Here is a 12,487-nt window from a genome sequence, read left to right as displayed (position 1 = left end):
AGGGCCGATCATCGCAGATATCGGAGCTTTGGTGAAGTCGCAGGTCCTGTCGAAGAGATGCCAGTGGGTTCCTAGATCGTGCAACGAGGTGGCTAATTGCTTGGCCAAAGCTCGTCTTGACTTTTTGGTTTCAGATTTTTGCTCTTGTTCTTGCCCTGCGTGGCTGTGTAATGTTGTTCTAAGGGATTCCAGTGCCCTGGTTTGTGGTTAATGAAATTTCTTTTCTCCCTAAAAAAAAAAAGCCACAAATATCTATGAAAAAATCTGAACAATTGAAAAGGTGTGTTTTGTAGGCCTAGACGAAGGAACTTTACCCAAAAAAAAAAAGTAATTCACCAAGGCACATTAATTTTCAACATGAAAACCCTACACCTCCATCGTAATGCATCAATATCCCAACATAATACAAATAAATCCCAATAAAACAGTACATATCAAACCGTAGCCTCTCTTTTAGAAAAATATCAAACCGGCCGTAGCCTCAGCATGAGCATGGAAGAAAATCAAAGCTTGGACAAACTATTCGCGGCCGTTATTTTTTTGAGCTCCTGCTCAAATCTCATCATGACTGGCTCACGGAAGTTTACCACGGCAATAGTGCATTCACTCCCATCGAGATTTCTGTATTTTGATAAATAGCAAATCCCAGATGGGTTGAGGGCTGAGGTTGCATAAACCGGAGAGCCCCATCCGAAATCAATTTCTCCCAAAAATCTTATGTCCGAAACTCCAAGAAAACCCTCTCCTAAGGCCAGGGAAGTCTGTACAACCATGTTCGACTCTATCATCGAACGAAAGTAGTCACTGCTCATCATGTTTTTCGCTGCTTTCACAAGCTCCACCGCGAATGCTAGTGGCATCTCTTTTAGATGCTTCGATTTTGATATTGAATATGGGACGCCAACTGAGTTACCGTAGTAACCTACAGGAATATTTGCACTAAACAAGATCATTATTAGTAGTTGGCAATTTGGTTGGATATTGAAAATGAAAATAGGAGGGAAAAAAAGCAAGTTTTTAGTGAATCACAATATTAAGTGTGTAAGAAAAGTTGCATTTACTATGTAATGGGTTTTTTTTAAATAAATAGCGATTTGGCAAATTAAGTGTGTGTGGGATGACTGGTAAATAAATAACGGTATAAAAAAAAAAAATTACTGTTGAAAACTTAAGAAATAAAAACTCCAGATTTGTTGCCTTTAAATTTCGAAAGTCAAAAACTTGTAAAATTATCGTATAAAATTTTCCAGATTAATATCGGAAAAATTTGAAACAATGGTTTTTAAAAAGGAAAAAAAAAACGATTTGTGATTTGTGAGTACGATTGCCTTAATAATAATATACATCCTTGTATTATGGTATATAAAAAAGAAAGAAAGAAGTACATACTTGTATTTCTTGTCTCGAGCACTGGCTGCAATTAAAACATAAACTGGCTCTTCATCGCCCATGTTCAAAGCTAGGGCAGCACACTTCCACAAGCACGCAGTTAGAAGCTCATAAGTAGTTGTGGATTTCGCGAGGTGTTGTGGGAGATCTCCGTGAATTCTTTTCATGAAATCTACGACTTATGAGGAACGACCGTTGTATAATATTATCTGTGACGTGCTCAAAATAAAGTTGAAAATTCGGTTAACTTCAATTAACCATTAACCGATTTTTTTTTCTCACGGTTAATTGTTAACCGAAATATAAAAGTGGACAATTAATTGCAATTAATTGTTTTAACCGAAAAGTGGGCAATTGTACCAAACTATAAGTGTGCTATGTGTCAGTGACTCAGTGCGTGTGTTTTAAGTTTCAACAACAGTACCAAAGTATTATTATTTTTTTCAATTAACCTAGGTTAATTGTTTTTTATTCGGTTAAAATTAACCGTACGATTAATTTTAACCGAAAATTCAATTAAAATTAACCGTACGGTTAATTTTAACCGAATAATTTTGATTAAAATTTAAATCAAAATTCTTTCTTTAACCGAATTTTTTTCTTTAGCTCAAAAGAAGGCAGAGCTCCGTCTTCGTACTCATGTTGCTCATCAGAAGTCGGTTTTCGCGCGTTTAAGAGCTCTCGTTGCCAAACAGGAAGAACAGAAGGAACCAAGGCACCGCGAGCTATCTCTGACACCGCCACAAGGAATTGTTCGAGTCCTTTTCCGTCACACATTGCGTGAATCATTCGTATTGCCAAAATAAAACCTCCACACAGCAACCGAGTCAACTGAGAACAACACAGAATTAAAACACTTGTGTTTTGAAACTATAGGATATAAATTTCCAGATATTTGAAAAGTGCACATTTAAAAAATTTATATATTTCTATATCTAAAAACGTAGCCATTTATTTATCTTAAAATTAAAAATCATATTTACCTGAAAAGTTATTATAGGACAACCAGTGTCCTCATCCTCTGATCCGGGTAAATTATACAGAATCTTATCCATATATTGGAACGGCGATAGAATAGTATCACCTAGTTGACGGAGAGTAATATCTGCATAAGCCTCGATAAACAACACTCCTTCACCAGTGCAATCCACTGAGAGTTTTCCGTTAGACCCTTCAACGAGCCTTCCAGCTAGTGGATAGTAATAAACTAGTGCCCTAGCAAGGGCTTGTTTGATAACCCTAACCGGATCTTGACCGTCCATCGATGGGTTATTCTTGTAGAAGAGTGCACCAGGGATGTGATATCGAACGGCTTGGTGGCTATCGAAATCGGAGAGTTGCTTTAGCTCGTGCGGAATCGGAATCGCAGGTGAAACGAGCTCCGGCTCACTTCGGGTCACTGTAAATGCGATGGATGAGCCGATTCCTGTCATTTTTTTCTCTTTTTTCTGTTGTTTGATTGTATAAAAGATAGTGATGATGAGCTTGTAGATCTCGTCTTACTACAAGAAAATATATATAAGGCCAAGGTAAAGAAAGATTCATCAGAAGCACATATTTTTTTGATGTATTATTCGTTCATTATTTATTTACACTTACATCGACATTTGTTTCTTATGAACGTGGCCAACTAATTAGCGACATGGTTTTAATATAGGGATCCCTTTAACATATGTATGTATGTGTGTGTGCAACGTAGTGCCCAAACCATGTGCTGATGACTGATGTATCTTATCCACAACGCAAAATATATATATATATATATATATATATATATATATATATATATATATATATACTAGTTTAAAAAACGCGCTAAGCGCGAGTCAGCAATATTTTAAAAAAAAAAGAAAGTGAAAAAAAATAAGTAAAATAAAATAAGTTTAGACTTTTAATTGTATTAAATATAATATACATTAAAAAATTATACAAAATATATTGATAAGAGAGGGAGGAAAGAAATTAATATACATAAAAAAATTATACAAAATATATTTATGAAAGAAGGAAAAAAAAATTCAAAATCGGAAGTAAAAAAAAAAATCAAAACCGGAAGGGAAAAAAAAATTGCTCCACGTGTCACTGCCTGGCGGCACCAGAATTCAAGTTGAAATAAAAATATATTGATGAGAGAGGGGAAAAAAAATTAAAGGTCGGGAAAAAAAAAATAATATATGTCATTGATATAGTATAATATAGTATCAGTAATTATGATTATAATATACATTAAAAAAATATACAAAATATATTGATGTTTGGGTTGGGAAAAAAAATCAAAATTGGAAAGCAAAAGAAAATCAAAATCGGAAGTAAAAAAAAATTCAAAATCGGAAGGAAAAAAAAATGGCTTCCACGTGTCGCTGTCTAGCGGCACCACGATTCAAGTTGGAAAAAAAAATATATACAAAATATATTGATGAAAGAGAAAAAAAAATTAAAGGTCGGAAAAAAATAAATGAAAATATATGTTATTGATATAGTATAATATATTATTAGTAATTATGATTATAATATACATAAAAAAATATAAAAAAATCAAATTGGAAAGAAAAAAAAATCAAAATCGGAAGTAAAAAAAAAAATCAAAATCGGAAGGAAAAAAAATGGCTTCCACGTATCGCTGCCTGGCAGCACCAGGATTCAAGTTGAAATAAAAATATATACAAAATATATTGATGAGAGAGCGAAAAAAAATTAAAGATCGGGAAAAAAATAAATGAAAATATATGTTATTGATATAGTATTAGTAATTATGATTATAATATACATAAAAAAAAATTATACAAAATATATTGATATTTGTAAGGGAAAAAAAATCAAAACTGAAAAAAAAAAAAAAAATCTGCCACGTGTCGGCCACGTGGCGGAACGTGGTTAAAAGTTGAAGAGGCTATGATTCTTATTAACTATGTTATGGATATATATATATATATATATATATATATATATATATATATATATATATATATATATCACAAACAAAAATGCTTCCGCAGGTATAGTAAAGCATACCACGAATACCATAACTATACCATATAATTTTGATTTATAATATTCATATTTTATATATATACTATATATATATATATATATATATATACACACACTAGTAGAATGCTCTAAGAACTGTAAAATATCAAGTCGATAAGCTGTTATCAGTACTAAAATGAGAATTACGATGTGACTGTGATAAACGGTATTTTAATCTTAATTCTAACCCAAATATATAAATATTAATGATGGTCTTGCAAAATGGGCTTACTGGATTGATCCGGTCGTAATGCGTAGGGACCGTCAGTGCCAAAATACTCATTCTTAATGTTCAAATTTAGACAAACAATTTGGGGTGCTTAAAAAATACGCCGGAAATAGGTTACGTATGCATTTAAAGTGCTTCAAAATGCGGTCTGTGATGTTGGTGTGATCATTAAAATATTGCATGAAATCGTGCATTTGTTATGCATAACATGATAAGGAAAAATATGATTTACATGGTCCTTTAAGATGTAAATAAATAAATCTTTATTATATAATGGACAGCTAGCGTATATTTTGTCTTGATTTTTTATCCTGTAATACGTGCAAGTTGGGATCTCCCTGTTGACTTAATGAACATCACGTTTCTACCACTACTACTTCCTTAATACAATCAAGCCACTAGTTTACTGAATACAATAATATGGTTTACTTATAATAGCTTCTCAATGATGGGATAATCAGTATATAAAATAATCAAGTAACTTATCGCATTGGGAGGAATTATTTTAGTTTTTTAAATCTAGAATCAGTACTTCATTTCGAAATGCCATCAGTCTGAATGGAGCATCAATACAAGAAGTGTTTAATCAAAATAAATGAAGAAGCGTTGAAAATAGATGTGTTGGATCCTCTGTGTGACATGGTTTGTTTGACAAAATAATTTTCTATTAAAGTTGTTCGAATACAAATAATTGTGTTTAACTGCTAATTTGACCGAATTTTTCAGTTATGTTCAAGAGTTATCTTACATTACCTTATACTCATGTGATTTCTCACTCGGTGTGATTTTGAGCATTTTCTCATTCACTATTACAATTGGGCTTGCACGAGAGTTAATTATTGTTGTGCAAGCCTATATTGTACGAAGTGTCGTACAAAATACGTGAAAATTGTCATACAATGATTGTAAAACTAGTTGTTGGCCGTGGCATGAATAACGTTTGCCGAGGTTCAACGTCATTGCACGACATTTTTTAACTGTTGTACAAGGCTTTTGAAAACCGTAAAAAAATGAGTTCAAAGCGACGAAAATATTCTGAGTTTTTTATTTGATGCACTTTAATCCCCAATCTTTAAAAGTTGTAGGAAAAATCAATAATGTTAATAATTTGTGTCGCCGTTACTAAAAAAATTATAATCATTATCATGCTGATTAAAATAATATAAAATATTTGAAATCAATTTGAAATTCAAATCGATTATCCTGCTAATATTCATTTTATTTTTTTCTTAATTTTTCAAAATAATACTATGAAAATAAAATAAAATGAATACAAGACTAAGTAAATAAGGCAACACACCATCTACTCTCCAAAATACATCAGATTTCATAACCAATTCAATGGACTAGAACATGAAACAATATAATTATGCAATATTGCAATCCATGGATTGAAATTCACTCACTCTTTTGGAGTTAATTATACAAATAATTAGCTGTTTAGCCATCTAAAACACTAGCAATTTGGTTTTAGCCAACCTTTCGTTAATTTCCCGTAAATAACCATCTTGCTTACGTGACAGCTTATTAATTGAATTAGTTTTACCTTTTTGCCCTTACGCTATTTTAATTAGGCAGTTTTTTTTTAAATTTCGAATTAAATATTGAAACCAAATAGGGAAGTTTATTTTCAAATTTGAAATTTGAATTTTGAGCAGATTTTGAAAGTTCTCAGCCCATTAATTGTTATGTATTTGGAAATTTTCAGCGTTGACTTTAGGTAATTAGTTTCTATTTCGTTGCAATTCATTATGGATAAAATCTGTATATATATTCTTCATTTATTGATATTATTTTGTCTTCCATATATTCATAATTTCCAGAATTTTCGTGCCCAAAATATTTCCAGAATTTTTTCAATTTATTTACACGAATATACTGTAAATAGGCTTTGTATTTACAGTGAATATACTGTAAATAAGCTTCGTATTTACACGAATATACTGTAAATATGATTTCTATTTACACGAACATACTGTATATATGATATCTATTTACACGAACATACTGTATTAAAAAAACCGTAAACTTCTCTCAGCAAGAAGCTTGTCGATTTGCACATGCGTTCCAGGAACAAGAATGAACTTGATTCCCAGGTTATAAAGGAAAACAAAATTCCTGAGAACCAAAATTAGTCGAGAGAAAAACAAAATCATAGATCGTTGCCTTGAGACACGGGATCGTCGCCGCCACCTTCGTCGCCACCAGCAGCAGCTCCACGCCGCCCACCGCCGCGTACCCCAAAATGGCCCGCGCCTTCGTCGCCGTCCACCGTTATCCCCGCATCACCTCTTCCACAGCGTCTCTCAGATTCGAAATCGCCGGCGGGATCGAGGCCAAGCGCGCCGGTGGTGGGATCGATGTGGATCACCTGCGTGTCGCGGCGGCTCGCCAGGCTGGCAACGATGCATGTCTCGCCGGAGTCCAGCGGCGTCACCGAAATCCTCGCATTGTCTTCCTCCTCAAGCCGATCTCTCTTTCTCGGTTCTCTCTCTCTCTCGGCTCTCTTTCTTCTGCCAAAAAAGTATCGCTAAAAAATTATATAAAATTCAGAATGGTGGGTTATACTTATACCTCAATTTAGTACTTTTAATTGATTTGATCAAAGTTTTAAAAATGAGAAATTGCGTTCAAATCAAATTGAAGTGTGCACATTATACAATATATATTCTTTCAATCGATCCGAATTGAGACGAGTGCGAGAGTTAGTGATGTAAAAAAGGCAAAGTTATATTGATTTTACTCAACTCACAAATTGCGCGTAAAGCAAAAATGTATGACATAATTTTTTTTCTTTTTTTTTTTACCAGAGTGGAGATCATTAGTGCTCAGATTCATAATAGATATGATTAGTGTTTGTTTCGCATGATTTCAAAATGCAATTCGCCCTTAGTTTTATATTCACCTTTCCTCTATATATCTTTCATTTTTTAGTTTTTTTCCGATCCATATAATCTTGACATCTGTATCCCACATAGAAGATAGGGTGAGAAGAGAATCGCAGCCTTCCATTTAGCGACGTGCAACTCCACCAAAACGAAATCCTCCATTAATCTGATACAAAATAAATAGATAGTGGACACTGGACACCAACTCGATTTAACCCTAAATTATTCTTGAGATATAATGACGTCAGGTATAGCCTTTTCAGCATTATAAAAAGAGAGAGGCTTCCATATTTTGTTCACCGCAGAAAAAAAAAAATCTACAACATTTGTATAAGTATAAGCTAAGCATAGCAGACAAATCATGAAAACTATTCACAGTGTGATACTGTTGGTCGCTGTCATGGCTTTGATTGCGTCATCGCCCGCGTCGTCCCTCCGAATCAACAAATATGTATGTACTACTTGATCATATATATATGTGTGTGTGTGTGTGTGTGTGTGTGTGTGTGTGTGGTGATTATCAAAATGATTGTTTTGATCGTTAATATGTATGCATTGCAGCTGAACTCATGCGTCGCAAAAGACCAGACATGCGGAGCCCTTGACTGGTGTTGCCCTGGGATGTACTGCTACGGTGCTTTTGCGTTTTTCTCTGGAACGTGCCTCGAAAAATAGTAGCTTTAAGATGGCACGACGATAGTGTGCATGGATGCATGGCTAGAAAACTAGCTACGCACCTACTATTTCTGCTTTGGCTCTAGCGGCCGTATATCATAACTAATTAATAATAATATATAGTGGCTAGCCACTATATATATGTGTGTGTGTGTATGTATATCTACTGTTTCATCTATGGTACATATGTTTGTGTGTGTAACTCTCAGGGCTCAGCTCAATAATAAAATGGTTTCGTCGTGCCAGTACATGCAATCTGAAAGCACTTTGAAAGACCGGATGGGCATAATATGGGAAAATAACACACACATATATATATACGAATACTGACAAGCCAATGAAAAATCGAAAGGAAAAAATGTGAAAAAAGGCAATTGATTTAAATCCATGGAAAAAAGCAATTTTCCATGGAAATTGACATGTCGATGAAAAACCGAACGGAAAAACCGAGGTCGCTAATGATGGTCACAGTAAGACTTGATTTAAATCCTGAAGTGATCATGGACACTGGATCATGTTACCGCACTCTTTGACTCATTCGCAAAAAGGCCACTATCATGCTAATCATAGCTTATGTCTTGGGAGTTTTGGAACATGGTTCAAGTGGGAAGTGATTTATAGATATGAAATCCAGTCTTCCTGAAAGAAGATAAGTGTTATCTAACTTAAGGGTTGACTCCAGAACCGATAGATTGCGCGCACTTCCGAAGTTTGTATGTTCGGAAGAATCTTTTGCTGGGGAAGCAATAATGCTTAGGCGTATAAGTGTCAAGAAAAGTATAACGGAACAATTGACTTTTCTTGACACGGGATGAACCTGGAGGATCATGATCACGAACTGACTATATCAGTTGACACTCGTCACGATGAATAAATATAATTCTAATACCAAGGAGGATTCTCGACAAATCGATGTGGAAAAGTGAAAGAATTTTTTTTTCTTTTCATCGGATTTGTTAAACTTCTAAAACTAGGTTCATAGTCGCCGATTCGACTCTGATAAAGGTGGATAAGAACTTTCGAATAATCACTAGGACAAAAGACGTTATCCGGTGCGACGGATGTCGCACCCAATGCCTCAAATGTCGCACCTAATGGTTTATTAGGTGCGACAATAGGTGCGACACTGTCGCACCTGATAACCCGTCGCAGAAGGTATTGGGTGCGACATGTCGCACCTAATAGGTACCCCATTAGGTGCGACATTTGCAGGTGCGACTAATCGCACCTAATGCCCAAGTTATTTTCCTGCCAAATTTTGTAGAATTGGCGGGTAATGGCATATCGGGTGCGACATGTCGCACCTGAAAGTTTTCGCGCCATGGTATTCGGTGCGACAATGTCGCACCCAATACGTTTGTTTAATTAAAAAAAAATACAAAATTAAAAAAAGTAAATTAACAAAATAATATTAATTAAACAAAATTCTAAATGAATTAGAAATAATATTCTAAAAATAGAATTCTTAATTAAAAATACAAATTCTTTACAAAAAACGAAAAAAAATTAATTCCTATTTTTTTTTCTTATAAAACTTATCGATAGTAGAATTTCCTCTGCCGAATAAGTTGCCAGAACTTCGAGAACCGCTTCCTCGTCCTCGTCCACCGCTGCCTGACGCGCTGCCGCTCGTTCCGCCGCTTCCGTAAGGACGATCTCGCAAGTAATCCATAGAACCTGGCGTGGAACCTGGCGTGGAACCTGGCGTCTGCTGATCCGTCCCACCTGGTTGCGATGCAGGCGGAGGTTGAGGAGTCGTGGGAGGCTGGTTGTGCTGCTGGCTGAGGAAGGCGATCTGTTGCCGCATCAGTTGCAGCTCGGCTTGTTGGGCATCCATCTGAGCTCGCATCTCGGCAACCAATGGATCGGTCTGAGATGACGAACTTGACGAGCCTCCATCTAGCGTTTGGGCAACACCCAACGATGACCTTGGGATCGAAGGCCCTAAACCGACTTCCCAGTCTCTGCGCACTCCCAAAACATCGCGCATCGCGTACATCTCCGCATCTTCTTGGGAGATCACGATGTTTTGCTCCTCCGCTTGCCGCAAAATATCTATCGTCTGGGCGGTGACTTGATCCTTCAAAATAAAACCACAAAAAACTTATAAGATAAGAAGAAATAAAGTAATTAAATATAGTAAATAAAAAAAATTAACTTACGTATTGCGTCTTCGCGAAGTCCGTCGTCCACGATCCCTTAGCGTCCTGGTGTTTTTCTAACCATATCGCTAAAGCCGAGCCTATACTCCCATCTTCTCTTCGCTGTAATTTTTCAACATTAAAATATGAATCACATATATATTACATATTAATTTTAAGAGACTTACGTTCCTCGAGCGATGACCAAAAAAACTAAGCGAGCCTTGCCTCGCCTTCGTCTTCTTCATCTTCGAATTTTCCCGGTTGCGGAGAGATTTCGCCTGCAAGACATAAATACGTGAAGTTTAATTTTAAGAAATTCGAATAATCATCGGAAGTTCAACTCATACCTTATGCTCTGGCGAGTCGAACACCTCTATTGCTTTCAACCAGGCTTCCTGGTTGTAGCCATCGGGAGTTTCACTTTTAGCGAGGTCCTTACTCCCGCAAAATGTCTTGAAGAAGAGCTGCGACAACCTCGACTTCTGGCCACGACGCATCCTCTTCGCATCGCGAATGATAGCCATATCAATCTCGTTGCGAATAGGATCTGCAGGCACAAGCTCGCCACTCTCGGGATGTGCATAAACGAAGTTATACTCGTTATGAATCGAGTTCATAAGAGCCGCCACACTCTGCGCAGGCACATGATTCCAGTCTGGGAGGTCGACTGGAATGGTACTCTTGATCAGGTTTCCTAATCGGTTTTGGAACGTCCCGATCAACGGATTTTGCTCCCTGACGTCTTGGTAGAACGCCTGCGCATTCTGATCGTAGCGAACTGTGTTCGCTCCAGGGGTCCCAACACGAGCTCTCGCAGAAACGACGCCAGTCGTTGGTCCCCGCTTCTTCCTCGGCATCTGCGGGGGGTCATGCTCTCCTCCTGATGGGTCCTGACCTGAAGTAGACATCCTGCAAAATGAATTGTAGTTAGTATTTTTAATTACTATGTAATTACTATTCGACGACTACGGTTATTACATGGTGTTAGTCATTCATCGTTGTCACTCGATGTAATGTTAGTATCGACATCAACATCGTCTCCCTCAAAAACGGCAAGCGTCTCATCTTCTTCATCCACTTCTTCATCATCTTCAACGACATTAACAAGCTCGGCCGTAGCAGTTTCGTGTCGATGATTAAGACGGTCGATATTTGACAATTCTATTGTCAATGGAATCGATGCTGAAGTGGTCGGATCAACTTCAGGAATGTCCCATATCCCACGTTGATTGCATTCCTGAACGATTTCCCATTCGCGACCCTTAACGAGATCTTGGATGTAAAACACTTGTTTCGCTTGAGTCGCGAGTATAAACGGCTCTTCTGTAAACCACTCTTTGGCGGTATACGAACTCGTTGCTCCGGTGGTCTTATCAACGTGCACTATACGTCCTGCATTGTACTTGTCACCATACCATATGCATTTGAACAGTACGACACGACAGTTATGTGTATAGTTCAGCACGATTACGTCTTCCATTCGACCGTAAAAGTTGAAGTCGTTCAGGGGCACACAAACACCGCTATTCTGGGTGATTCGTTGGTTATCACGACGACGAGTGATGAACTTCACGCCATTCACAAAGCAACTCGGATACTGATGAGCAATTTGCATAGATCCCGTAGACAACGCGTAAAGTTCTTCAGACACGTCGAAACCACTAACTTTCATGTCATAAATCTGGAATATACAAATTAAGATGATGTCATTAGCAATTTTAGTAGCAATTTTTCGCAAATGAATCCTTTCGGTTTACCTTTTTCGCAAACCAAATTTTGAATTCTTTTCTGTGCATTGCTTCGAGATCAGAATCTGCAGTTCCCGCTTCAGAGTTATTTTGTATAAGTTCCAAATGCTCACTGTTAACATTACGTAATTAGATGTAAATCAATGAGCTAGATTATGTACATATTTAAATGAAAGAATCCCTTACATCAAATACGGATCGATTTCTGGACAATTGGTAATAATGTACCACTCCGCCTTCTCTTTTTGGTCGTCGTCTAAAACTATCGGCTTCATCATCCCGTAAGGCACACAGTTTTCAGATCGAAAAACACTAAGTTCCCGCACTTGAACTTCATCGACAGTTTTCTTATCTTCGAGATACCTTGCAACAAATGTCAATGCC

At 36.6% G+C, this 12,487-nt stretch overlaps 2 protein-coding genes and 1 long non-coding RNA gene across 3 annotated transcripts; 1 reads left to right on the top strand and 2 right to left on the bottom strand.

Moving 5' to 3' along the window:
- Positions 1–503: 503 nt before the first annotated feature.
- On the bottom strand, positions 504–2,854 carry LOC149381812 (methanol O-anthraniloyltransferase-like). The gene is made up of 4 exons (XM_089601429.1): positions 2,373–2,854; positions 1,979–2,220; positions 1,412–1,548; positions 504–922 (listed from the first exon to the last, which is right to left on the bottom strand). Exons 1-4 carry the CDS (start codon positions 2,820–2,822, stop codon positions 504–506), a joined length of 1,248 nt encoding a protein of 415 aa, XP_089457555.1. The 5' UTR covers positions 2,823–2,854.
- Positions 2,855–7,833: 4,979 nt separating this feature from the next.
- On the top strand, positions 7,834–8,389 carry LOC149381811 (uncharacterized). Its single transcript, XR_016293868.1, has 2 exons — positions 7,834–7,987; positions 8,098–8,389. It is a non-coding gene; the product is annotated as an uncharacterized LOC149381811 (long non-coding RNA).
- A 1,096-nt stretch (positions 8,390–9,485) lies between these two features.
- LOC149381810 (uncharacterized) lies at positions 9,486–10,769 on the bottom strand. The gene is made up of 4 exons (XM_089601900.1): positions 10,703–10,769; positions 10,541–10,633; positions 10,374–10,475; positions 9,486–10,291 (listed from the first exon to the last, which is right to left on the bottom strand). Exons 2-4 carry the CDS (start codon positions 10,598–10,600, stop codon positions 9,725–9,727), a joined length of 729 nt encoding a protein of 242 aa, XP_089458026.1. The 5' UTR covers positions 10,601–10,633; positions 10,703–10,769; the 3' UTR covers positions 9,486–9,724.
- Positions 10,770–12,487: the final 1,718 nt, after the last annotated feature.

The sequence above is a fragment of the Urtica dioica genome, chromosome 11, assembly GCF_054948205.1.
Source record: "Urtica dioica subsp. dioica isolate 48M chromosome 11, U.dioica_male_clone48M_v1_H2, whole genome shotgun sequence".
Taxonomy (NCBI): Eukaryota; Viridiplantae; Streptophyta; class Magnoliopsida; order Rosales; family Urticaceae; genus Urtica; species Urtica dioica.
Note: the sequence above shows the minus strand (reverse complement) of the source record. Positions and strands in the feature narration are given on the sequence as shown.

Excerpts from the sequence above, each read along its gene's own strand:
- LOC149381812 (XM_089601429.1), bottom strand. The coding sequence starts at position 2,822 with ATGACAGGAATCGGCTCATCCATCGCATTTACAGTGACCCGAAGTGAG. Across the intron at positions 1,549-1,978 it reads GAGCTAAAGAAAAAAATTCG|AATTCACGGAGATCTCCCAC; the intron begins GTTAAAGAAAGA and ends TTTCATGAAAAG. Across the intron at positions 923-1,411 it reads TTATGTTTTAATTGCAGCCA|GTTACTACGGTAACTCAGTT; the intron begins GTGCTCGAGACA and ends ATATTCCTGTAG.
- LOC149381810 (XM_089601900.1), bottom strand. The coding sequence starts at position 10,600 with ATGAAGAAGACGAAGGCGAGGCAAGGCTCGCTTAGTTTTTTTGGTCAT. Across the intron at positions 10,476-10,540 it reads TTGGTCATCGCTCGAGGAAC|CGAAGAGAAGATGGGAGTAT; the intron begins GTAAGTCTCTTA and ends GAAAAATTACAG. Across the intron at positions 10,292-10,373 it reads ACTTCGCGAAGACGCAATAC|GATCAAGTCACCGCCCAGAC; the intron begins GTAAGTTAATTT and ends TTTATTTTGAAG.